At 53.5% G+C, this 26,875-nt stretch overlaps 1 protein-coding gene across 1 annotated transcript in view; it reads left to right on the top strand.

The window, feature by feature from the left end:
- Positions 1-23,921, top strand: part of Cdh22 (cadherin 22) — a 122,940-nt gene extending 99,019 nt beyond the window's left edge. Inside the window, exons 8-12 of the mRNA XM_050151287.1 lie at positions 1,373-1,509; positions 12,497-12,618; positions 12,707-12,824; positions 19,189-19,440; positions 22,756-23,921. Coding sequence (XP_050007244.1) covers positions 1,373-1,509; positions 12,497-12,618; positions 12,707-12,824; positions 19,189-19,440; positions 22,756-23,291 — 1,165 coding nt within the window. The 3' untranslated portion in view covers positions 23,292-23,921. The remainder of the gene's footprint in view (positions 1-1,372; positions 1,510-12,496; positions 12,619-12,706; positions 12,825-19,188; positions 19,441-22,755) is intronic.
- Positions 23,922-26,875: the final 2,954 nt, after the last annotated feature.

The raw sequence follows: 26,875 nt of genomic DNA on the forward strand, positions 1-26,875 counted from the left end.
CAGTTGTAAAGATTGTCAGAAGGGAGATAGGTAGAGAGGAATGGAGAATACCTGAGAGCCCTCATGAGCACAGGCACGTCCACGTGAACACACACACACACACACACACACACACTTTAAAAAATCCACCCTGCCCGTGGCAAATCCCTCTAGCATCTGCTGCATGCCTTCACCCACTCCCACCAGCCCTCAGGTCACCCAGTCCATAGCAGGGCATCAGGTGGCTCTGAATTAGACACATAATCAGCCTAAGGAGGTGGAAGGCTGGCTCAAGGTCGCACAGGGTGAACAAATGACAGGAAATGCAGACACGGTACACTCAGACCCCTGCGGTTGCCATTATCCCTGTGGGAGAGATAGAAAAACTGAGGTCTTGAGAGGGTTGATCCTGTACGCAGCCCAGGCCTCTCCAAAGGCCTCCTCTCAAGGCCTTGGGCCCTGCAGGCATTGCTTCCCCAGGCCTCAGTTTCCCTCCCTAGGATTGGGGGAAGAGCAGAGGTAAGGCTTTCCTCCCTGCCTGGCTGCTTTGTCCTGGCTGCACAAAGCGCCTTTGCCTGCATGCCAGGCTTTTGTCTGTGCATAGCCACGGCACCCCCGCCTATGTTATCAGTGCAAAAAGTGGCGGCGGGCGCTGGCGGGGCCTCTCTGGGCCTCCGCCGCCTGAGACATGTGTTGGACACGGGCCTTTCAGGCCTGGAGCCGAAGCACAAAGGCCTGGGAAGAAGGCGGAACAAAGGGCTTTTTCACGCGGCAACTGAAAAGCTGCAGATTAGCAAGAGCGCTGTGCAGGCAGGAGGAGCAGAGGCAGTCACAGACCCTCCCAGGCCAGGCTCAGCTGCCCCGGGTCTGGGGACCACTTGGCCTCCAGAAGCATTCTAACCTGCCTCTACCCCTTCTCCTGCTCAAATTCTTAGAACCCCATGGTCCTAAATCGCTCTCCTCACCTCCAGCTCAGCCATTTTACATCCTTTGATTTTCCTTGAAACAGTCAGCCCTCAGCTACCTCTGCCACCCCTAAAGCCCCAATTAGTCCCCCTCTCACTGTGAAACCCAATTCTGAGGCCTCCTTTTTAGAAAAACAAGAAGAGAGCCATCTGTCCCGGGGATGTTGTGGACGTCCCCTGGGGATGTCGTCTTCAGCCCTCTCACAACTTTAGGGTACAAGTTCGTAGCCCCACTGACCGACCATTCAAGGGCTCAGAACGGCTGTCCCTGCCCCTAAGATCCAGGAGTCCCCAGTTCCAGGGAGATGCTAAGCCTCTGTCTCTAGGGGGTAGTCCCTTTCTTGGAGTAGGGTGGAACTGGGAGATAGTGGGCACAGACTCCCGACACTGAGGCGCATTTGATCAGCCTAACCCTGCTCCTCACTCAGGTACGCCATTGACCGTGAATCGGATTTGGATCAGATCTTCGACATTGATGCAGACACTGGCGCCATCGTGACTGGCAAGGGGCTGGACCGTGAAACTGCCGGCTGGCACAACATTACCGTGCTGGCCATGGAAGCAGGTGAGTTGGGTGAGCGGAGGCTCAACCGTGAATAGGCGGCGGCCGGGGCGGAGCAAAGACTGAACTGTCAGTCAAGTCACATGGGGGAGGGGTCAAGGGTTGAGACGGGGCACAGAATAAGAAACTAGGCAAAGTTCCTACTTGGGTATAGGTGTGGGCTAAATCAGATCTCCAGGAAGGAGATCTAAGTCCCACATGAAAGGAGTAGTATAGAGGTCCGCTTTTCTCCCTCCTTCACTGAACTACTACAAGCTAAGCTTCAGTCCAGCGTCTTAGAAAGGAGGATTAGTATCTGCCTTCATAGGAGGCCAGCCACAAACTGAAAAAAAAAAAGGTGTACTTAGTATGTCAGGCCATGTGACATGGTACAAAGGAACAGTAAGAAAAGGGGACCAAAGAAAGGTGGCCGTGTTTCCCTGGGGCAAAGAATACTCCGGGAAGATCGGTTCATAAGACCTCAGGATGACCAGGGCACCATGCCCTCACCTAGGGGAGACAGCTCTGGCAGGAGGAAGAGACTGGCCAAACGCTCCTGGGTGGGTGGTAGCTGACCCGTGTGTTAGAGGAACTGCATGGGGCCAAAACAGTTGGAGCAGGGCAGAGTGGTTCGCCCCTGGCAGGTTCCTCTCATTCCTAAGGTTGGAATGAGGCAGGTTTTGAGCTTAGAGGGCTGTCTGGAACAGACAGGGGGTTGAGAGGAAGTGGGGAGCTTGGTCAGAAGTCACGGTGTTGGGGAAGGGGTGATAGCCCAGCCTGGGCCAGGAAGAGTGGGAATGAGAATAAGCTGCAGCCCCAGGGTGCTGATGGAGCAGGGTCAAAGGCTTAAGGTTACAGATGTCAAACACACTACAGGAATCTGGCTCTTCTGGGGGAGAAGTATCTGGAAGTGGGGGCCTAGCTTGGAGTCACTGGGCGGCTGGCGGTTGAGCCGGGAGAAGAAAGGAGGGCCCTGAAATATGAGGCTGTGGAAGGAAGGCTGTGGAAGTGGGAAGCAGAGGGAGGTCGCTCAGGGGGCACCAGGAGTAGGCAGAGCCAGCCAGTGCCAGCCAGTGCCAGCCAGGCCTCTTCTGCTCCCACCTGCTCTCCGGTGTTGCCTGTCACCTCTGCAGGCCTCGTCAGCAAGCTGCCAGAAAGCCATCTTGAGTGATTCAGGAGATGTCTGAGCCTCAGCCTTAGGGCAGCTCAAACGGACCCCAATCCCCAGCCCACCTGCTGGCCTTCCCCTCCTCCCTGTGCCCGTCTTCCCTTCCTCCTCCCACTTCGGAGGCCCCTGCTGGCCCATGGCAGGGCCGAGGAAGTCCCTAGGCTGAAGTTCCCTTAGTCTCTTTCAACTGCAGTTTAAAGGAAAACACAAAGCCGGCTCAGCCCTCAGTGCGGGCGTCTGGGAGCCTTTGAATCCACTCCTCCTCCGCTTGGAAGAGAGAACAAAGGTGGCTGGAGAGGAAGTAGCTGGACCTGGAAGGGGGGGGGGGAAGAGTTCCTCCACCTTCTGAGCCTCCCTTGCCTGCTCCAAGGCAGCTGTCACTGAGGCTCTGCGCATGGGGAAGACAGGCCTGACCCTGACCGGCAGACAGAGGTGCCTCCTCCCTTGGCCCTAGATTGTCACCTGTCCCACATCCTGCCACTAGCAAGTCCCTCCTTGGGTTGCGCCCAGCGCTCTCACCACGGGGCTCCCTCTACACGCTCACCTGGCACCTGTGGCTGTGAGCTTTCTGCCTTCAGGAAACCCACTACATCCCACCAGCTGACCATGGGGATGGGGGGTGAGACTCTGAAAAGAGAAGTTGGCTCCCAGTCTGGCTTGAGGCGCCCCCCGGAGCTTCAATCCACAGTACCTGCCCACTCGTCATCTCTCTACTAACAAATGGCACACTTCAGATCCTAGTGCAGAGAAACCTCTCAGCGTTAGTAAGCCTCATTCAAGGCTTCCCTGACCATCTTGACTGTGCACTTAGCTTTCCGCCCACTGGAAGCCAGTCCCTTCACAGTGATGAGCTCACTGGATCTCCATGTCTGAGAAGTGTTGGCTCTATAGCTGGCCCCAGTGAGTGGATGAGGAAACGGACTCAGGTGAAATGCGTGGGGCAAATTCCCAGCCCTGCCTGGCCTCCTCCAGAGCTCAGCTCTCCCTGTCCTGTGCCCTGTTACACTTCCTTAGTCTGGGCTGGGGAGATAGCTCTGTGTGTAAAGGACCTGCTGAGCTCTGAGTCCCAGTTTCCACTCTGAGGGGAACATGATGACATAATCCCAACACCAGGAGGTAGAGAGGCAAATTCCTGGGGTTACTGGCCAGCCAATCTAGGTGGTAAACCTCGGCTCAACTGTAGATCCTGTTTCAAAATAAAAGGCTGGCAAGGTGGCTCAGTGGGTAAGACCTTGCCTTGGAGCCTGACAACCTGAGTTCAGTCCCTGGACCCACAAAGTAGAAGGTGAGAACCAACTCCTACAAATTGTGCTCTGACCACACTGGTGTGCCATGGCATGTGTTCGCACATACATACATACATACATACATACATACATACATACATATATGCAATAAAAAATAAGGTAAGCCAGGCGGTGGTGGCGCACGCCTTTAATCCCAGCACTCGGGAGGCAGAGGCAGGAGAATCTCTGTGAGTTTGAGGCCAGCCTGGTCTATAAGAGCTAGTTCCAGGACAGGAACCAAAAGCTATGGAGAAACCCTGTCTCGAAAATCCAAAAAAAAAAAAAAAATAAAAAAATAAGGCAAGAAACTAGAGAGATGGCTTCTTGGGAAGAGTGCTTGTGATGCAAACCCAAGGGCCATAATTCAAATCCCCAGTGCCAACATAAATGCCAGGCAGGTATAGAAATCCACTTCTATCTCAGGAAGAAAAGACAAGGACTATCCAAAGCAAGCTGGCCAGCTAGACAGACTGGCCAACTCTGGGTTTAGGTGAGAGACCCTGCCTTAACATATAAAGAGACACAGAGAAGACATTGATGTCAACCTCCAGCAAGACACACACACACACGAAATCTGTAGCAAATAACCCCTACCCGCACCACCTTCAAGCCATCTATAATGAAGACAGAGTTACCATATCTGTTTCACAAATGAGGGGACTAAGGCCCCAAACCACAGAGGGAGTCCATGCAAGCCCAGAGAGACTCCACACCGGAAGTCTCCCTGAGCCCCAGGAACAGAGCCACCCCACCGGCTCCAACCTCAGGTCCCGTGTCCTCCCGCTGAAGTGTTCTCATGGCTCTCTCGGGATGAGCAAGGGGTCCCAGAGCCCCACCTGCTCCCAAGCAGAACAAACAAGAGGTGACAAGGATCAGAGGGGAAATATTTATACACGCTGCAGCGCTCTGTGAGCCCCTCGGAGGATGTCGCCCTCAGCCAGAGCGGTCGCCTGTCACGCTGGATTACCTCAAAGGCTGGGGCCCACTTAGTATGCTGGCTCCTCTCTCCCGAACCTCTGAGTCATCCATCCTGCCCATGCAGACGCGCCTTCCACTGACATTATCTTTAACGTTTTGTAATCATGAAATATTAATGACCAATATTGAATTTAAAGTACAATTTGTGTCTGGATCCTTCGGTGGAAAGGGCAGTTGTAAAGGGATAGTCTTGGGGGGAACTTGGAGAGCCAAGGATGGAGTAGAGGGGGCTGGAGGTGAGGTGCATGCAGCAGGCTCCACCAGGGTCATCAGCTCATACCCGGCCAGCAAAGACGGTGGCTGGCTGTCCATGACAGGGTGTTGCCCAAAGCAGTTGGAATCTTCCCACAAGGGTCGTCCTGGGCCAAACCACATCTCCCAGCACCCCGAGTTTTCCTACATACAGATGAGTTTGTGTGCAGATCTAGAAATTGACTGGTGCCAGCCAACTGTACCCCCTTCAAGAGTAAGTTCCCATCTGCACCCTGTGGCCGGGGACTGGGCAGGTGTAGGTGAATCTGAGGGTGGGAAGGAATGGACTTATGCATGCCCTCTGGGGAACAGGGCAGTGAGGTGAGAAAAGGTTCCCTTTGTGTGATCCTTGTCACCTCTTGTTTATTCCATTCCTCTGCTCTCCCAGTTTTCCCTTTTTGAAACTGGCTATGACTTCCCGCCCTCTCGGAGGGCAGAGGGACAGAGACTGCAGAATGGAGTGGCCTTTGTTTATTTAAAGGCATTGGTCAGTGTCACGTATAAAACAAAAATCCCCCCTGGTCTTGGCAATCACATTTTCCCGTTCTAGTAAGGTGCCTGACAGACACTTAGCAAAGTATGATTAGTAGCCAGGGAAGGAATCTGAGGCAGGGGAATGTCAGAGATGGTGATCCAGGTCCATTGTACTCCGTTTCACATGAGGAAATGGAAGCCAAGGAAGGAGCAACTGACTTCCTGACTCTGTCCTGTGCTCCTTGGAGCACTGTGGAGGGAGCAGAGACTGGGGAGGAGAGATCACAGTGGGGCTCCAAGGCTTCCCCCAGGGAGTCCTCCCCTGTGCCTGCCCAGTCAGGGACTGCTTATCCCCCCCCCCCACACACACACACACAATGGGGATACCTTGCTGAACAAATGGTAGTGGCTTTCCTCAGTTCCGGGGCGGGGAGGAGAGAGCAAGGAGAAGCTAGAGTGCAAACGAGGTGCTCTGGAGAGGTCTGAGGAGCAGGGAGGGGCTGGCTCACCACTGACTGACAGAAGGGACTCCAAGGTGGGTCTCTGGTAGGGGAAGGCTTTCTAAGAGCTGAAATTTTTATCTCTCTGTGAATCAACACTGAGAGGATTAGATACCCCCTCTGGGAACAGAGAGATGTATATGGCTGGAGCAGCGAGCTGAGGAGAGGATACAGATGCAAGACTCTTTAGGAAGGGTCTTGAGTGTCATTCCACCGCCCCCCCCCATGCAGCCAGATGTTGGGGCTTTAGGGAGCTAGTGCAGGTCTTTGAGCAGAAGAGTGCTATGGTCAGATGTAAGGTGTTCACGGTTTCCTTGGCCTGGAGAAGAGGGAACAGGAGGGAACAGAACAGCCTGGAGCTAGTAAGATAGCTCATGTTAACTTCATGCATGGTGTCAAGACAGAGCCAGAGCCATGGAAGCCAAGGTGGGCCACCTGCCTGCATGGTAGAGGCTGCTTTGAGAAGCAGTGATTTCCTGGCCTCTGTAGTGTGTAAATCATTTCTCAGTTTCTCTTGGGCTGAGTGGGATCTCCAGGATCCTGAGCACTTAGCAGATACCCAACAGGGCCAGAGACTGTGATGTGTACAGAGTCTCAGTAGGATAGCCCACTCTGCCCCAAGGGAAGGAAAACTTCTCCCAGTGCCCAGATCCCAGATACTGTTCTCACAGCCCCTGCTTCGCCTGAAGTCCCTCTGCTGTAGAGGAGTCCGAGCCCACACTCCGCACATTGGAGCCAAGCACGTGACCAAAGTTCTTGAGAGAGACAGAGAAGCGTGCCTCAACCTTCTGTCCCCATCAAAGGGACATGGGGACAGGGCAAGACATGCTAAGAGGCCACTCCAGGCTGTCACCACACCCTTCTCTAGATCCTCTTCTCCACCACCCCCACCCTGCCTCCCACGCCTGCCTGGGCTGTGAGTAATTGGGAAGATCAATCTTCCTACCCAGCTGACTGGCTCTCATCAGCACCTAGGGTAGGGACAGCAATCTAATTCCCTGAGGAGGAGGGTAGGGCGGGGCTGGGGGCTGTCAGGGAGAGGGTCCCTCCACTCTGTACCCCTCCCCTGTCCACCACACTAAGTGGGTGCAAAGATGACCTCTCCTCTGGCTCCATCCCCGCTTCCCGCTCTCAATGCCTCCCCGCATTCTCTCTCTGGGCTCCTCTTTCTCTGTGGTGCTCAAGGAAAGTCACAGCATCCGCCCACTAATATTGCTGATGTGATGTTGGTTTCCCTGGTCCTTTCATGGGTCCTTGGAGGGGTGCAGGCACATCGTGCCCCAGTCCCTTCTCAGAGTCTCTTCTGAACACAGGCATGGATACCCACAGACAGGGAGAGCCCCTCACCACACACAGGTTTACTAAGCGTCTATTACGGCATGCAGTGTTAAACAAAACTTCTGCTTACAGAGGAGGTGAATGAGGGCGACAGAGATAGAATGTGGGCTCTGTAAAGCACTTGCTTTGAGAGCTCAGAGACCTGAGTCCAATCCCCAGAACCCACATAAAAGTGCTGGGCATGGTGGGAAAGAGACAGGAGAACCCCTGGGATTCACTGTAACCAGCATAGCCTAGTCAGCAAGTCCCCATGAGAGACCCTTCTCGAAGGAGGGAGATGACATTATTGAGAATGGCACCAGAGGCCTCCAAGTAACCATTCATACCTGCACCTGCACCCAGACAGACAGACAGACACACTTTAAAAAAAATGCATGGTACCCAGTAAAAGCCGTGATAGCGTGTATCACAGGAAGTCATGGGCATGAGGTGGTGGGGGAATCATCAAACAAGCCATCAGGAAGGAGGTGAAGGGTGAAGGGCAGAGAGAAGTGAAGTGCAAAGAGAGCCAAAGCCAGGGACATGCTGGCCATCTAAACCAGGCCACGAGACCTTGTCGGAGAGAGTACAAGGCTTGGGCTGAGGGCAGTCAGAGAGAGCTGCCTGGAGGAGGCAGGACCTTTGGGGCCTGGAAGAGTTCTGGCAGCTGAAGTGTTAAAAATCTCTGTTAGTTAGAAACACTCTCTTTGAAAGCAGACCTCATCCGACCCAGCTCTGTCAGCATCCCTGTGAGACCTCAGGGACAAGGCTTCACCTCTCTGAGCCCATTTCCTCGTCCACAAAACAGCATTGATTCAGATGTCTTCCTTGTTTCACAGTTGACAGAATGATGCTGGAGGCACAGACCCTGAAGGGGTTTGATATATGTCTTTTGCCTTTCTTAGGGGGAAGGTGACACCTTCCTTCTGGTCACTAGACCACGCCCTATGTCCTCTTCCTTTCCCACTGGCCCCATCCATCTCTGTTTTCTGCTCAATTGAGTCTAAATGTCCCATGAATGACTTTCCCTTGTTAGTGATCTGAACCCTCCCACACACTCTGACCCCAGGGCCTTTGTATGTGCCGATCACTCTCCCCAGAGCAATCTCCCTCCCCCATTCCCTTCCCCTGGTTACTTCCCAGTTAGATATGAGTAGAAATGTCACTTGCTCCATAGAAAACGTGCCCACACCCAGCAGGGCAGGACTTCTTGCTACATGTGCTCGGTCCCTGAGCTTTTCAATTCTTGTCACAGTCTGGAGTGGTGTCTGTCTCCACTTCTACACCGAAAGGCCGTGTTGTTCTTGTTCATTCCTGTGTCCTTGGTACAAAGGAGACTCCCATTCCACAGTCGTCAGCGAAAACCACAAGCCTCTGTTACGAAGAAATGTCCAACCTCACCCCAGCTGCTGTGCTTGGGGAACCCCAGGGCACCAGTCCAGCTACTCTCCCAGAGCCCTCCTTCCCAGCCTCTTCCGACCCCTGGGGCTCCACCTGCCACCTCCCCAGATGCACAGCAAGCCAACTGACTAAGGAAGCACCAGGCCAGAGCACGTTTAATTTTAATTTAGGAATCGGTTAAGGCTGCAGGCCCGCTCAGCTCTGGGCTGTCAATCAGCCTTCCTCAAGGCTGCATCAATTAGTTTAAAAATATTGAATGTAATTTTGCCTGACACAACATATTGCAGCTACTGCAAAATATAATTTATTTTAGAAGAAGAAATAATTAAACTAATTTGCATGTCAGTCAGCTGAACTGAGATGGCAATGGGGAGGAAGGCCATGGGAGACCTGGCCCCTGGAGGGGGCACCTGCCACTGGGCACTGGGTGAGGTCTGCTCTGCCTGAGTCTGAGCAGCTGCCCCTGAATCGACAAAGAGCCGGGCAGCAGGAGGACCAGACATTGTGTCTGGACCACACACTTAGAGTTAGGAAGCTGGCCAACTCCAGGGATGTTCCCGACTCCCCCCCCACCCCCCCACCCCCGCCTCAGTTTCCCCATCTACAAAACAGGTTTGATCTCACCTTTGCCTGGGTTGTATGGAGACCCACATGAGGTCATAAACAGGAGAGTGTTTTGCTTCACAACAGACCCCTGGAAGGTGCTACAGGGCTACACGCAGGCCTTCCGGTTATTACTGATTGAGTGACATGAACTGACCAGGCAGGACTGGACGATATCAGAGGCCTGCCACTCACTCCAAGGCAGAGTTTGGAGCTGCGTACACAATGAAATTCCTTGGGCAATGCCAACCTTTAGCACTGTTTTTTTTTTAAATTATTTATTTATTGACTACAGTGTTCCGTCTGCATGTACACATGCAGGCCAGAAGAGGGCACCAGATCTTATTACAGATGGTTGTGAGCCACCATGTGGTTGCTGAGAATTGAACTCAGGACCTCTGGAAGAGCAGCCAGTGCTCTTAACCTCCGAGCCATCTCTCCAGCCCAGCACTGGTATTTTTTAAGGCTTCCTGGATGAGTTTCCAGGGGTAAGAAACATTGCCTAATGTTGAAGGCACAGGATAGGGGGAGAGGGGGGTCAGGAGCAATGATGATTCTGAGACCCTTCCTCAGACAAAAGGACAGGGCTCTGTTGGGAAAGTGACCTATGTGTGACATTGAAGGAGGAGGCTGGGAAGGCCCAGGTGTAGCACACGCCATGGTGTGACGACAGGGGACTCCCAGTTGCAGAACCTGGGTAGAAGGTGACTGCCCTTCATGAGAGGGCTGCCATGCTCCCAGATCTTTCCCGCCTCTCCTCTAGCCCCACACCACTACCACAGAGGCAGGCTGCCAGAGGGGACACTCAGGCCCTCACTAGCCCCACCATCAGCTGGGAGACAGACACCCGCCTGCCTCCCCCTTCCCTACCCGCCCTCCCAGAAGCTCCCCATCTGCCTGTGGAGGTTCTCTGGCAACATGCTCTTAAAAATAACGGCTCACTCGGCATCCCCAGTCACGACTCCCCACCCTCGGTCCCGGAAGAGTCCCTCTAGTTGGTGAGGTGGCAGATCTTGATAAACTGAAGAGATAACATGGCCCCAACTGAGGGGAACTCCCAAAAAAGGTCGGCAATGCTAACGAAAGAGTTTCCCTCCTTCCCCTCCTTTTCCAGAGGTGGCCCACCTGCCTTCCCATCTCCTGTTCTGTCCTCTCCGGCAGCTGCAGTCAGCATCCAGCAGCCTCTGAATTCAGAGCAGATGGGTCCACTCCCTCCAAAACTCATGGGGTGCCTGGATTCCTGGGAACTCCCAGACTGCCCCCAAAATAGCTCTCTGCCAACTCAGCTGGAGACTCTCACCATCCAAGCATCTGCTTGGAAGTGGGGTGACATTTGCCCTCCTGGGGGTTGCACCTGCAGTGAGTAGCAGGTAGACAAGGTCAGTAGTGAGCATGCTCAAGCTCACTGAGGATGGGGTAACAACAGGACTCAGGTAGGGGGGAAGCTAGAAGGACCAGTGTTCAGGGAAGGGCTCAGAGAGGCCAGGCTGAGGCAGCCAGTTCCCGTTCACTACTACAAACCTGTGTGTCGATCTTCAGTGCTGTGTGCACAGTTCCCAGCACTTTGTAGCTGTTAACTCGTGGCGAGAAAACAAACACAGAGAAGTCAGCTCACTTTGCTGAGCTGACAAAGCTCCTTAGTGGCAGAGGCAGACTCAGTCTTAAACACCACACCCTGTCCACCTTTTAGGTATAGAAACTGATGCCAGGGTCTTGTCCCCGCTCAAGGTCTGGGTCAAAGTTTCAACCACCCCTGAAACTCAGGCCTCTCCTCCATCTCTTCAGATTCCATTCATCTGCCCAACTGTGAGGGACAAGCTATTCTATCCCGTTTGCCAGCCAAATGCACACACTTGGACGCATCTGGTCTTTGCAGGGCCAGGTGTACTGAGAGCAACAATTTAGGGGCTTGGTCACCAGCTGACCCAGTGTCTAGACTCGGCCACATATTTCAGTTTCTCTTTTGCAGTGTGGGGACACGAATTTTAGTAAACCACAGGATCCACAAGGGCAGCTGGACGATGGGCATGTGTGCTCTGGGACCATTCAGTGCTCTCTGGGTGACAGGGCGTTGGAGGCAGAGGCTTCATCCGAGGGTGCCTGGTGATTATGGTGGAGGTGTCAGTGGTGTGAACTGGCTGGACATCGTTGTAGCCACACTGGAGATGGTGCTAGTGTTGTCGGTGATAGAGGGACAGTGGCCATGAGGGTGATGGCCTTAGTACCTGGGAGGATGGGGGAATAGCAAGGATGGAGTTAATGGATGTGGTGATGGTGATCTCCTGGGATGGTGGAGACAGCGGTGAGGATGCTACTCTTCATTACCTGCTAGAGTCAGGGAAGATAGTGTTGCTGGTAGTCATAGTGATGGCTTAGTAACATTCATGATAGTGGTAATGGTGGTGGCAGTAAAAGCAGTAACAATGCAGATTGTGGTGGTGCTCCTGGTAGTGATGGTGGTGATGGTATTGATGATGGTGATGGCATTGATGATGGTGATGGTATTGATGATGGTGACGATGGTATTGGTGGTGGTGATGGGTGGCTGGTACTGTTGTTCATGGTCACAGAGGTTGTGGTGGTAATGATGGTGGCCATGGGATTGACGCTAATATTAATAATGGGGATAGGGATGGTGGGTAAGGTGAAGACGATGGTGGAGATGGAGAGGAGGATGGTGAAGATGATTATGGTAATGGTAACCGCAGAGGTGGAGTGGCAATAGCGGAGATGTTCGTGGTGATATAGTGATGGTGGAGATGGGCATGGTGCAGAGGATGGCACAGAGATGCTGCTGGGGATGGATGGAAATGGCGGAGATGCTAATGGTGTAAGGTAGTGGAAATGCTTAGGAGATTGGAGAAAGGATCATGGTGTGACTACTCAATCCCAGATGTCCTCAGCCCTGGTCCTTGTCCCCACTTGGATAGCACGAAGTGTCTGTCAGGTTGACTCCCTGCCTAATGTTTCAGGAGTAAGCAGTTGTCTAATCTCATCCCTGAAGCTGCTTGCCCTCCTCACTCTTCTCACAGACAATCATGCTCAGCTATCGAGAGCATCCCTCCGGATCCGAATCCTGGATGTGAACGACAATCCCCCAGAGCTGGCCACACCCTACGAGGCAGCTGTGTGTGAGGACGCCAAGCCAGGCCAGGTACCCAGAGGGACTGGGGACCAGGGAGCTGTCATGCCAGAGCCCCCACCTCACCTCATTCTGTATCCTGCCCCTCCCTACCCTACAGCTTATCCAGACTATCAGCGTGGTGGACAGAGATGAGCCCCAGGGTGGTCACCGCTTCTATTTCCGCCTGGTACCAGAAGCACCCAGCAACCCTCATTTCTCTCTGCTGGACATCCAAGGTGAGCTACCTGTGAGCCACCACCCCCAGGGTGGCAGAGAGGACTGGCATATTGCTTTCCTTCTCTGTAGAAACTAAGACTCCATGAGAGCCGGAGCTGGGTCTAAGATCACAGAGTATGAAGCCAGTTATGGCTGACACCCAGCCACTGGCCAACCCTGAGGGTTGGCAGGGTGAAGGGATGCATCCCAAGGGCAGAGAATGTCAGTTGAGCACCCAGGGGAGCCATAGGGTAGACATTGGAGGACAGTCCCTGAGCCAAGGGACAGAAAGGCAGTGCCATACACAGACCCGCACATGTGGTTCAAAGTGCCCTCCAGCTCAAGGTCCTTGTGGCATCCTCAGAGACAGTGGCGGGCAGCTTTTCCACCCCTCCCCACCTTAGTTGTCTCAGAAGGAAAAGGCCCTTCCCAGAGTTCTGCACGGTCCTTCAGGGTGTAGGCCTACTGAACCTTTCCAGTTCAGTTCACATCTACACTTGGGGGTTTCAAACCCACACCCATAAGGTACAAACACACACACACACACTCTCTCTCTCTTACACACACACACACACACACACACACACACACACACTTGTCTCTATACAGTATAGATGTTCCGTGACTCAGTTTCCCCCCTGCAGAAGCAATTGCCCACCTGCCTGAGCTGAGTCTTTCATGATACTGCGCTCCATCCTCTGAAGTCCTCATGACAATGGTATTGAAATCTCTAAAAAGCCAAGCCAATGCTGAGGGAGGTGGATGTCAATGGACAGGAGTGACGACCCCAGCAGGCAGCCCACACTCAGCTAAGGGCTCTCCATGACTTCCTGTCTATGTCTCCGTTTCATTGTCTGAAAATGGGGCTAATACACAGCACTTCATGTGGTCAGGTACCCCCAAAGGAGGAGGGCTCCTGGGGTAGACTGCAGACCCCAAACTCTCACTGTCTACTTCCAGACTATTAAGCACCATTGAGACATAGTCCCTATGTGGCAAGCTCTGCTCTGGGCCCTGGAAATACAATGACAGATGGGAGAGAATCTCTGCCTTCGTAGAGTTCATATTCTATTGAAGCAAGACAGAAATTAAACAAATCAATAATATGTCAGACATGATGAGCGGCCAGGGAGGAGGGACAGCACAGCCTTGTTCCTCAAGAGTCTGGGCCTCGTTCTGTTTGTTGTGGGACTTTGGGTGCCCAGAGCAATGCTGGCACCTTGTAGGTGTTCAGTAAATTGTGTGGCAAGAAGTTGAAAACAAAAGGTGGTCTGGGAGAGCCTCTCTAGTGAGTAGTCGATGAAACGGGTGGGCGATGGCTCAGTGGGTCAAGTGCCCACTGTACAAGGATGAGGACGAGAGTTCAAATCCCCAGCACCCATGTCAGCTGGGCACAATAGAATGTTTCTGTAACTTGTCACTGGGAGGCAAGGACAGGAGGACTCTGAGAACATGCTGCCAGCTAGCCTAGTCTAATCAGCGAGTTCCTGACCAAGAACACCCTGCCTCAGAAATTAAGGTGGAAAATAATCGAGGAAGGCAGAAGACACCAGCATCGGCCTCTTACACACAGGCAGGTGCACTGCATATCCATGCTCACACAAGCACACACCACACACACGCATATACTTACACAAATACATAGAAACTAAAGGCAGCTAGGAGTGAGCCACACAGACAACCGGAGTGAAAACCGTCTGGTGGCAGAAACAGCGAGTTTCAAACAAATGGAAAACAGAAGTAGAAAGGGACATCAAGAAGCATGGGGTGGGGGTGGGGTTAGACCATGTTGGTTCTTTCTGGTCCTGGAACAGGCCTGGGGTCACTCCCAAGGGTTTTAAACCCTACCCCCTACAGGGAGAAGCCTCAAGGCCTCTGAAGTCAAACCCACCTGTGTTCCCAGGAGCCATGTTAAGAGTCTTTACCATACAGAGCCTCTCTGACAACTGAGCCCGGAGGACAAGGACAGGCAGCTACAGCTGGACCCTGGAGCCCCTGCTGTGTCTGGCATCAGCCCCTCCATGGAGGGCAGAGGCATGGCTGTGAGAAGGGCTAAGGCTGTAGGAGAAACTGAAGCTCAGAGTCACAGCTATTTAAATCTTTTTGGAAGTAATTCAACAACCAGTACAGCTCAGCCCACACATCCCTCCATCCTACCCTGAGCTGGTGCCCATGGTCAGTCCTGTACCTGCCTCTCCAAGTTCAGGGGTCTTCGCAACTCTGGGGCCTGAAGGGCTCCACCCTTGCTCTTTCTCCCAGCTTAGGTACCTCCAGAGCTCCCTTTTGGGGTTGTCCTCTAGGGCAAGCTTTGGGGACAGGGTAGCCTTAGCCTCATGAGGTCAGAGCAGCCATGGAAAGCCTCCTCCTCCAGCCCTTCAGCCCCGTCCCTCAACATCCCAACCCCCACCTCCTTGCCATATAAATATCTTAGGTGACAAGCGACTACCCCAACCCATCTGCTTCTTTGTACAAATGTGTAGCCAGTTTGGAAATGTGATTTATAAATATTGCCTTTGCAGCCAGGGATTGACGCTGATGGATGTCGGGCCAGATGGATGGATGCTACTCCCGGGCATGGGTCCCGCCTTGAGGGGTGGGGCGGGCCTGGGGTGGTCAGTGGCTTCTCAGAGGAAGGCAGCTGGATGGGGTCAGACAGTACCCCTGGAATCCCCTTCCACCGGGCGGAGGTATAGCAGGGCTCTGAGTGCTCAGAACATCTGACCGCGTGGTGGGAGACAGCAACTCTGGGACAGCATCTCTGTCTTGCTTGGCAGTTGGAGGCTGGGCCAGGGCCAGCCACTCATTTCTCAAATCTGTCTGCGTCTCTCTGCCGCCACTACTGCTATTGTCTCTCACAAAACACACTGACGTTTCTGACCTGTAGCCCATGGCAATGCCTGTATTTTCCATTGTAAGTGTCCTTGGCTACCAGGCAGGTTCAAGCCAGGACAGAAAGCATGTCTATCTTATTCACAGTCATGTCTCCAGGGGCTAGAATAATCCTGATGTAGTGGGAGTGCTCCGTTCAGATTTGCTGTGGGATGAATGGCTGATGTATCACTGGGTCACTTCTTGATTTAAAGCCCACGAATCAATGGTCGCCTGCTTTTCAGAAAGGAGCTCAAGTTCCTTACGAAAACTGGCCTGCTAAACTTCCCAGGATGGGCTTCTGCCTCCCTCCAGCCACAGGCTGGGCTTCAGCCTCAGCGCCAGCACATGGGCTGTTCTCATTTCCTGGACTTACCCCCCAGGATGAACTTCCACTCGGATATCTATCCCTTCTCCCAGGAAACTCTCCCCGATCTCCCATGCATGGTCAGATCCTCTCCCACAGTCTTCCCACTCTGGTCCTTCCCAGTACTCTCACGGTCTGTGATCCTAGACTGAGCTGTGGGCTCCTTCAATTAGTGTTCTCCTCTGACATCAGCAGCTGAGCTCTGATCCAGGCAACAGCTGACTTAGCACGACATTATTCCCCCTCAGCAGCCGGCAGGCAGCCCAGCGGCAGCAGTTAACCAAAAACTGAAGAAGGAAGAGAGAGAATGAGAGAGGGAGGAGGAAGGGAGGGAGGAAGGAACGAATTGGTAGATGGCAAGCGAGGGAAGATGGATGAAGGAGCGGAAGCTGATGGATGGCGGAAGGGGGATGGATGGATAGGTGAGGGATAAATAGGTATATAAAGAAGCTGAACGGATGGAGAGGTAAATGATGAAGAGTGGATGGGTAGGTGGGATACAGAGGATGGGTACAGAAATGGATGGTGGGTGGGTGAGTGCTGGAGGATAGAAAGAGCAGAGATGGAGGATGGCGAATAGATATAGGAGAGACGGATAGACGCTGGAAAGTGGACAGATGTATGAAGACGAGAGGACTGATGGGTAGATAGATCTGTGGATGGATGTGTGTAGGTGTGATGTATGTGTGGATGTGTGGATGGATGATGGAAAGTGAATGTATGTATAAAGGCCAGAGAATGGATGGACAGATGAATCCGTGGGCGGTAGAGGGTAGATGGATGGACGATGGGTGGATGTTGGAAAGCGGAAAGTGTGTGTATATAATGATAGCTAGAGCCATCTCTCCAGCCCATAGTCACTTCTTTGAAAATTTTTGAAGTGACGTTTATTTATTTTGTGTCCTGAGTCACATGGCATTTAGAGGTCACAGGATAACTTATATGAGTTGGGTCTTTCCATCCACGTTAGTTCTAGGGGTGAAGCTCAGGTCGTCAGGCTTGGTGCGAGCCCCTTCATCTGCTGAGCCATCATGCCGGCCTCACGAGTCACTTCTTGCTGAGCCTAGTTTACATAGACACCAGGAAGACCCTGCCCCCACCATGGTTAGGAGCACTAAATGTGTGTATCAGATGCCCATAGGCTGATATAAGAGAAGCATCCAGTTGGTGCGGATGCACGCCCTCCATCCCCTTCTTTGCCCTCTGTACTTGGGTCTCCTTTCTTCCCTGGCAGGAGGCAGTGTTTCTTAGCCTGAGCTGCCTCAGCCTTTGACAGGAGGCTCCAGAGGCTAAGCTAGAACTTGAGGAGCTAACCCGTAGCTGCCGCTTAGCCTAAGAGTTGTAGTCCCTTCAAACTTTGCTCCCTTGAGACTGGCATAGGGCCAAGCTCCTGTTGGCCAGGAGAGAAGAAACAGGTGCACGTTTGCTTCTTACAAGGTGACCAGTGCCACAACAGGACCGTGCCATGCATGGGTCCACGTCATCAAAGCAGGGCACTGGAACTAAAAATCCCTCATTCCCAGGGAAGTGGAGAAAAAAAGCCATGGAGGAGAGGTTATATCTAGATGAAGCAAGATGGATGAGGAATTTGCCCAGACAAGAAGGCAGAGGGGATGTCCCAGATAGCAGAGACTTGCAGAAGCGAGGCAGAGACATCCAAATAGGGAGCAGGTGTGGGGTGCGGCACGTGTGAGAACCATCACCCAGCATTTAGGAGGAACTGTTGTGTGCTGGGAACAATTCTGTTCCATCCTCACTGCGAGGTGAGACTCTGGCTCTGTTTACTGATGAGGGCACTGAGGACAGAGCGAGCTGGTGCACGGTGCATACGTGTTATTAACATTTACATGGAAATGTTCAACCGTGCACAACAGTGGGTAGAAAAAGACACTGAACCTCGTTACATCTGAACCTCTGCCCACCTCCTGTGTGTGTCCAAGGCCGTGAAGCAGTCTTCCCAAGGGCTCTTTCCTCATCATTGTGCTCATGGTAAAGAAGACCAGACTTGGGAGACTGTGGAGAGGGGCAGCGGGGGGAGCCTGGCTCTGCCCTGGGCTGAAGTAGTTTGGAAACTAGCCCCAGGAAGACCTCAGCTTGCCTCTCCACACACGCAAAGGTTTCCTTGAGATACCTGGGACCCACCACAATGGGAAAGGACGCTACGCTAGGCTCCCAAGGTCTCAGGTGAGAACCCATGCTGACAAGATTAAGGGGAGCTGGGCCTGGCAGGCAAGCAGTAGGGCCATCAACAGAGATGGAGTGTCACTCCTGGGGCTCTGAGCCCTTCAGACCCCCACGCTGTGCAGGACTGAGAGGCGCTCCCAGAAAGCAAGGGTCAGTGCTGCCTGGTATACGTGGGACAGATGTGGATAAGGCAGGAAAAGGGGAGGAAATGAGTGCCACCTGTCCCTTGGCCTATCCTGCCAGACCAGTTTCCCTTTGCCAGTTTTGCTTGGTCTGCAGCAAGCTCAGGCTAGGCAATAGGCATCGCTGTGCAGTTTACCCCCTCTCTGGCCACCTGTGTGAAAAGGACAACTTTGGGTAGGGAGGCTGAGGCTCTGTGGCTTCCTCATCTGGCCATCAAGGCCGTGTCCCCACCCTGGAAGCTCCAGAACTTCTGAGTAACATGGAGAGCAGAAAGGCTCCTCAGCGACAGGCTCGTGCCAGCCAGGGCTGCCAGCCACCTCTGATGACCTTGGATTTGTCAAGGTCCAGCAAACCACAACCAAGGACCACAGGACGCCTAAAAGCAGAGTGCATTTGAAATGGGAGCTGAATCTGGAACAAAGCAAAGCTTTGATATCAATGGGGGAAAAAAGTTGGCATAGCCAAGGCCAGGACCTTGGCCCAGCTGGGGACAGAATCTTGGATTAGCTGGGAACAGTACCTTGGCACAGCTGGGAGCAAAACATCTTAGAATTGATGAAAACACACTTAGGACAGCTGGGAACCGAATCCGGGGACAGCTGAGGACACCCAGGGGCTCTGTGAGCCAGAGGATCTCAGCAGCTGGGGCAGAACTAGGGGAGATCCTTGGAGAGGCAGCAGTTTGGGGTGTGAAGGGGCAGATCTCGAGGTGGGCTCAGGATGTGGCTGCGCCGGGATCTGGCCTAGCCCTGAGTCACACACTGCCCGTCTCTCCTGCACAGATAACACAGCTGCGGTGCATACACAGCACGTGGGCTTCAATCGGCAAGAGCAGGATGTGTTCCTCCTGCCCATTCTTGTTGTGGACAGTGGGCCACCCACACTGAGCAGCACGGGCACCCTCACCATCCGCATCTGTGGCTGTGACAGCTCCGGCACCATCCAGTCCTGCAACACCACCGCCTTTGTCATGGCTGCCTCCCTCAGCCCCGGCGCACTCATTGCTCTCTTGGTCTGTGTCCTCATTCTGGTCGGTGAGTTCATGCGCATCCCACCATTGTTGGACCTGGGCATCCTTGCTCAGATACACCACAGCCTGGGAAGGGAGCCTCGGTCTCCCCTACATAATGATAGACTGGCTAGAACCATCTCCGACCTCTTCCTGCAGCTCCCGTGGGAAGTCTCTCAAGTGTGGATCGTGGCCCACACAGCTCAAGACTCCCTAGTGTTTAAAACCCCATGTATAGCCCAGTCTGGTGGGTCGCTCCTGGAATCTCGGCACTTGGAAAGTTAAGGCAGGAGGATTGCTGCAAGTTAGAGGCTGGCCTTGGCTATGTAATAAATTCCAGACCAACCTGGACTACAGAATGACACCCCTTATCAATAAAAAGAAACAGGGAGCTGAGGTGTGACCTAATTGGTAGAGTGCTTGCCTACCATCCACGAAGCTCTGGGTTCAATCCCTGGTACTGCATAAATCAGGGGGTGGTGTTGCAGGGCCGTGATAGCAACACTAAGAAGCAGAGACAAGAGTATCAGAAGTTAAAGGCCATCTTTGGCTATACAGGGAGTTTGAGACAAACCTATTGGACATGAATCTCTGTTTCAAGGAGGCCAGGAGGAGGGAGATGGACACCAAGCCTAGCTTTTAAATTCTCTTGTCTAGTGCCCTTATTTGTTCTCTGTAAAGAGAAACATGGCTGCATGGCTAGGTGTACCAACCCGTTTTTCAGATGAAGAAACTGAGGTTCACAGAGGTTTCGCTTGGCTAAGGTGGCACAGGTTAGGTCTCCTTAGTCTGTGTCTCCACCTCTAACTCTACCACCTGCCATGAAACAACACCTTGGGGCACCTGGGACAACATCTTTAGACACTGGGGACACTGGTAGCAGAAGCTATTTGAACCCCAGTGTCCCTGGTGAGAAGAGATGTGAACAGCCTTTGCTGTCACAGCCATGGCCACCCTAGAGCAGACTGTAGACACAACAGCCAGAGCACGGAGTTCTCTGGAGACCATGCTCGCCAGCTCTGCCCAGTCCCCCAGGAGATGACAACCCCCCTTGTGCTGTCCATCCTCCAGTGACCTACTGTGTCCCTTCAGTTCCTCGCAGAGGCCAGGAGCACAGCCCCTCCCGCCCCAGCACAGCCCACGGCTCAGAAACCCTTTTTTCCATTGGGTGCACTTTACAGCGGTTTCATTTTCCGAGGCAGTGCAAACAAATTTCTGCCTAATTGCCCACAAACGAAGAAAGTGCACATCAGTGCTTTAAAGGTGACGGGCAGAATCACTGATCAGGTCTGGCACATCTGTCGCCCGCCGCCCGCAATCCTCACCATCTGCTCTCCTGGGCATCCCCTCCACAGCCCTGGGTCTCCAGCTCCAAACGCGGTCCATCTATCTTCTCCACTTCTTTCGCGACACGTTCCTTCCCTCCAGCCCTCCCTCAAGGCCTGCCTCTAGCCCCATTCCCTTCCCTGTTGTAAGCTACCATGTGAAGTGGCAAGCTCATACCCCGTGAGTGTGTGTGTGTGTGTGTGTGTGTGTGTGTGTGTGTGTGCTGTGGCCCTCACAGCTGGCTCTGGCAACAGGTCTGGCTGGGTCAGTCTGGAGCCGATAAAAGAGTCTAAACCCTGCCTCAGGGCTTGGCATGTGTCTGTCCATCAATGTATCCACCCATCTATCCATCATCCTTTATTCACAAATCCATCAGTGAACCCCTCTCAGATGTTTCCACAATAGGGTTTATCACTGAGCGAGAAATTTTTATTTAAATTCGTTCTCGGGGCTGGAGAGATGGCTCAGCAGTTACAAACACTGGCTGCTCTCCTGGAGGATTTGGGTTCCATTCCCAGCACCCACATGGCAGCTCGCAACCGCCTGTAACTCCAGTTGCTAGGGATCTGAGCCCTCTTCTGGCATCGGCCAGCACTGTGCGTGTGCCGCACAGACACATGGCAAGCAGAACACCCAAACACACACCACACAGTGAACTAAAAACTATTCTTAATTTCAGACATGTATACAGTGTATCTGGATTGTATCCACCCAACTCCCCCCCCCCCAGACCTTCCCTACATGTCCCCATCTGGCCCTCAGGTCCTCTTTGTGTCTTTGCTATAATAACCCACTGAGTCCCCTTAGTGCTGCCTGAAGAAAAAAAAGCCAGCTCTTCCTTTCTAGGCTTCCACCAAGGTAGCTTTAGGGCTAAGGGTGGGATCTTGATGGCCCCTCCCCTATCCTTGCTGGAAGGTCAACTGTCTTGACCACAGCTGCTGTGTGACAGACAGCCAGTCCAGAAGGCAACAGGTCACAGCACCCCTCCCCCTCCTCCGGCTCTTACGTTCTTTATTTCCCCTTTTCCCGCATGGCCGAGGGAGAAGAGGTAGTGGGAAACAGTGGAAAGTTGAAACCTTTGGATGTAGGAGATTCTCTTGGTCAACCCAGAGGAGTGGAAATTGGTCCAGGCTGAGGCCAGAGAAACTGGAGTTGGTAGAGGCAAGGCAAAGCTGCGGGCCTGCAGGGCAGTGCAGGTGGAGGAGTGTTGTGGAGGGACAGGTCCTGGGAAGACAGCTAGGGAGCTGGGGGAGCAGGAAGGAGAGCCAGTTTGGAGGACAGAAGAAGGTGTTAGTGACATCAGCAAGGTGGGTGGAAGAGGAGAGGGATGTGAAGTCTTGGGGGCCGGATGAAGAAGGACATGAAGTCACTCGTTCACTCCTCTCAGTCAGGTCTCCCGGCAACTCCTCATTCATTCATTCATTCATTCATTCAGCAAACAAGCAAGCACACATCTAATGTTTGTTCCGTACCAGGCACCAAGCTAGGGGAACATTTTTGGGTCTCAGAGGATATTTATTGGTGTTAACTTGGCAGGACCTGGGCTGTGGTGAGCTGTCCCTCGCTAGTTGAGAGGAGGAAAGGGGAGGCCTCAGAAGCAGATCTAGGACCTACTAAGGTCCCACAGTTGTGATGAAATCCTTGCAGCTGCTGCTGGTGAAGAGGCCACACTGGGGGCCGCGGGGGGGGGGGGCGCTGACCAAGACACTGAATGAAAAGCATAGAATTCCGAGGGTGGAGGAGGGGGGCAAGGACAGAAGACAGACAGACAGGTGGCTTCAACCTTATAGCGCCTAGAGCCGAGGATGGCTGGCCCTCAAATCTTGGCAAGCCCGGTCCCACTAGCCGTATTTCTGCGATCTGCATACCTCCTGAGATGACCAGCTCACCACCTACCTTGAGTGTCAGTTCAGTGCTCACTGTAAGAAATGGGTTGGGGGTGGAGGGGAGCCAGGCAGTGTCCTATGCTGAGCTCAGCCCTAACTCTGTCTTCCCCCATCCACCCACCCCGCAGTGCTGGCTCTGCTGATCCTCACCCTCAGGCGTCACCACAAGAGCCACCTGAGCTCGGATGTGGATGAGGACATGCGGGACAACGTGATCAAATACAACGACGAGGGCGGCGGCGAGCAGGACACCGAGGCCTATGACATGTCAGCGCTGCGGAGCCTTTACGATTTCGGGGAGCTCAAAGGTGGCGACGCGGGCGGGAGCACGGCCAGTCCGCCACAGGCCGCTTCCTCCTCCGAGCGCCACTCGCTCCCTCGGGGACCTTCGAGCCCGGAGCCGGACTTCTCGGTGTTCAGAGACTTCATCAGCCGCAAGGTGGCGCTGGCGGACGCGGACCTGTCGGTGCCGCCCTACGACGCCTTCCAGACCTACGCGTTCGAGGGCACGGGCTCGCCGGCTGCCTCGCTCAGCTCGCTGCACAGCGGCTCCACCGGCTCCGAACAGGACTTCGCCTTTCTCCGCGCCTGGGGCCCACGCTTCCGGCCGCTGGCTGCACTCTATGCCGGCCACCGCGGGGACGATGACGCCCCAGCCTCCTAGCCTCAGTCCGGCCAGTCCGGCAGCGCGGCCCCGACGGGAGGGGACCTGCATGGCCCCCGCGCCGCGACACGCCCCCAAGGGGTGAAGCTTGCGAGGACTCAGGGGTACGGGGGTGGTGACCAACGTCAGGAAATGGGAGAGGAACCCGGCCTGCGGGGCTCTGGAGTTGTAAGGGACCGCGGAGGGGGAACCCGGTGCTGGGAAAGGACCTGGGAGGAGAAAGCAGAAGAGGGCGCTGCTGCCATGCCCGCCCCAAGGCTTTCTGGCATCTAAGTAAAGATGAAGGAAGGGCTGTTCATTTACTAAGCACCTACTGTGTGCTGGGAGCTACCCAGAGACCGAATGCATTGTTGTAGAAGCTATGAGGTGGAGTCCCAAAGGTGCCAGATGGGAAAGCCCCCAGAGAAGTGGTCGTGACCTGCCCGGGAACACCCAGACAGCACTGACCAGCTGCCTGGACAAGTCACCTCATTTCTCTGGGCCTCAGTTTCCTCATCTGTCAAATGAGGTTAATAACAGCACCTACCTCGAAGATTTGAGAGGATGAGAAGGGTTCATGTGTGAAGTTGTTGGGCAGTGCCTGGCACAGAGTAGGTGTTCAATAAATGCTCGCCTTTGTTACTACTCTTATCCTTGTGGTTACTGGAGGCCTGCGTGTCTGAGCTCACTCCCTCCCCTTCTGCCACCTCCCAGCATCCCCAAGGGAAGAGGAATGGGTCCCAGCTGTCAGTCCCTGGTCCTCCTCTGAGGGGAAACAGATGTGCCTAGCAACTGCAGAATCTTCCTGCTCCTTGGGCTACGTCAGAATAAGGCCCCTGGCAAGGATGCTAAAACAAGAAGAGCTTGGATGAGGAGAAAACACTGCTCACAGTGGTGACAGTGGTGACGTTATCTGTCTCTTGTGGGAGCTGGGGTCTTTCCCTCTCTAGATTCCAACCTAAGATTCTCCGGGACTGGGCATAGTGGCATAGACCCGCAGTCCTGCGAGGGAAAAGCAAGAGCATCAGAAGCTCAAAGACACCCTCAGCTACTTCATGAGTTTGAGGCCAGCCTGGCTACATGAGAGCCTGTTTATAAGATAATGGCTGTCTCCTGTCCTCCCTCCCAGTCCCTCTAGGGTGGCTGAGTGATTATCCATGGGCCTGGTGTGACTTCAAGCTCCTGCTAGCTGGCCACCCTTCATCCAGGCCATCTACTGCTGAAGCCTCAGTTTGCTTGGCTGTAAAGTGGGGGTAGTGGATGCTAAAAAGGAGGTAGCTGGTGCTGAGCTCCAATCTCAGTGTCTCCCTGACCTCTCCCCATGCAAAAAACAAAACAAAACAAAAAAAAAAAACAAAAAACAAACAAACAAAAAAAAAAAAACCATAGTGGTGAGCTGGAGGTAGCTGAGACCAGGAAACAGGCTCACAGCAACAACGTGCCCAAAATTACTATTGGGAGTACGTGTTTGTGTGTGTGTGTGTGTGTGTGTGTGTGTGTGTGTGTGTGTGTACTACATCCCACATGGAAAGAAGATAACTTTCAGGAGGTGCTTCTCTCCTTCCATGGTGGGTTCCAGGACCCTACTCAGGTGGCCAAGCACTTTTACCCAGTAAGCCATCTCACTGGTCCCCACTAAGTAGTTCCCGTCTTCCAGTAGCTAAAGACCCAGGGGACAAAGGCAGAGGCCACTGGTAATAACACCTTTGATGAAGCAGACTGAACAGAGCAAAGCCCCAGGAGTGCAGGATGGAGAGTAGATAATTCCCGGGGTCTACTGGGTCTTAAAGCGTAAGTGTGAGATGGATGAGGTGATCAGGCAAGCGGGGCGTCTGCAAAGGCTGGGCTGCACAGGTTGCGGCAAGCAAGTGGTGCCCTGAGCTGGCTCACCAGGAGGAGGAGGCTGAGGTGGGAAGGCTGTGGAAAGATCTTGAAGGCTCTTCTAAGAAACCTTGCAGCTTTGTTCACCTTGGACCTTGGTGAAGGAAACCCAGCCTGCAAGAGCTGGAATTCACACCAGGCCCATGCGCAAACACTGAGTCACCGAGGGGGCTGGAAGGGAGTTCAGGAGGCCACTATTGTCTTACAATCATAGCTCCATAGACATTTATCCATCTTCTGAAGACCACTGTGGTGGCTGATGGCAGAGACATGGGTGGTGAGTGAGGTAGGGAATGTGGGAGTCACATTCTTCCTATGAAGGGCCCTCAACCCCCAACTCCTATAGTTAATACAGCAAATGAGCATTTGGAGACCCAGCTCTCACAGAGCCCAGGGACAGCTCTGAGGCTGCTCATCATTACGTCCCTTGCCAAGAGGAAACCTGAGACTAGGGGGTATCAAGGTGACTTTCAAGGTCACCCAGCTATTAACAGCTGAGACAAGACAGGGCTCACCCCAAGCTTGTTTCTCTCTCTCTCTCTCTCTCTCTCTCTCTCTCTCTCTCTCTCTCTCTCACACACACACACACACACACACACATACTCACACACATACACACTTGGCTGCCTTGACTCACTCTGATCTCCCAAAGCAGGGAAATGACCTATTCAGAGGGATACAATGTCACAGGCCCAAACCCTACACATGACCTGGCAAGATCACAGAGTGGAAAGACTGGACTGGAACAAAGAATTTCACTGATCCTGATTCACCATCCAGGCCTCCTGCTCTGTGGTCTGCTGCCGTGTGACTTTGAACAATTGCTCATGGTCTCTGCACCTCCGTTCTCTTACCCATTAGAGCACACCCATTGTTTGAACAGCGATTCCATGAGATGACGGTGAGGTCAAAATGCAGTATTAATAGCCAACACTGAACACTTCCCCAAAGTTAGCCCCTAACCAATGGGATAGCCTCGGCTTATAGGTGAGGAAACCCAGGCACAAAGATAAGAAGATGCTTTGGTTCAAGTTGATCAGGTTAAAATTAAGTGGAGACAATCGGCTCAAAGAGGGGTGTTCTGGTGTGGTGCCACCTGGTCAGCAGCCCTAGCACAAGGCACACTTTCAACCCTCAGCATGTCCTGACCTATCTGAATACCATCATCCATGTACCACTGCCAACCTACCCAGCCTGTGGTCCTCAAGCCTCTGGCAATGTCTGCTGGTTCTGGGGTGGGGTTACAAGAAAAAGTACCCCCAGGCCCCTTTATCCCAGCTGCTGCCTAGTTCTTGCTTCCCCATTGAGGTATCCCATGTGTTTGGTCCCTTCCCGGGTTCTGCAGAGTGCCCACCCACGCCAAGCACCCCCTGGGCATCTCTGGTGATCTGAGATGATGGTAGAAGATCTCATGGGGTGCACAGCCTTTGATGGTTGGTCTCACAAGGCCCCCAGGAGTCCCTAATCGCCTCCCTGTTTTAGGCAAAGAATAGTGCCACCAAGCAAGCGCCAGGCACCAAAGAGGCACACCCAGCTCGTCCTGGAAGCACAGAGATAATGTCTGCCCTCTGCACAAGGCCGCGAGGAAGATGAAAGACAAACAAAACCCCCTTTTGTTATCATCCACTTTGTCACCAGCATCACTGCGAGGGAAGGCTGCGGAGGTCTTGGGAGAAAAATGGATACATTAATATAATTGACCAAGCATTCTAGAATTGGGCTGA

Source organism: Alexandromys fortis, unplaced genomic scaffold (assembly GCF_014885135.2).
Source record: "Alexandromys fortis isolate MF-2015 unplaced genomic scaffold, M_Fortis_MF-2015_v1.1 scaffold_27, whole genome shotgun sequence".
Lineage (NCBI taxonomy): Eukaryota > Metazoa > Chordata > Mammalia > Rodentia > Cricetidae > Alexandromys > Alexandromys fortis.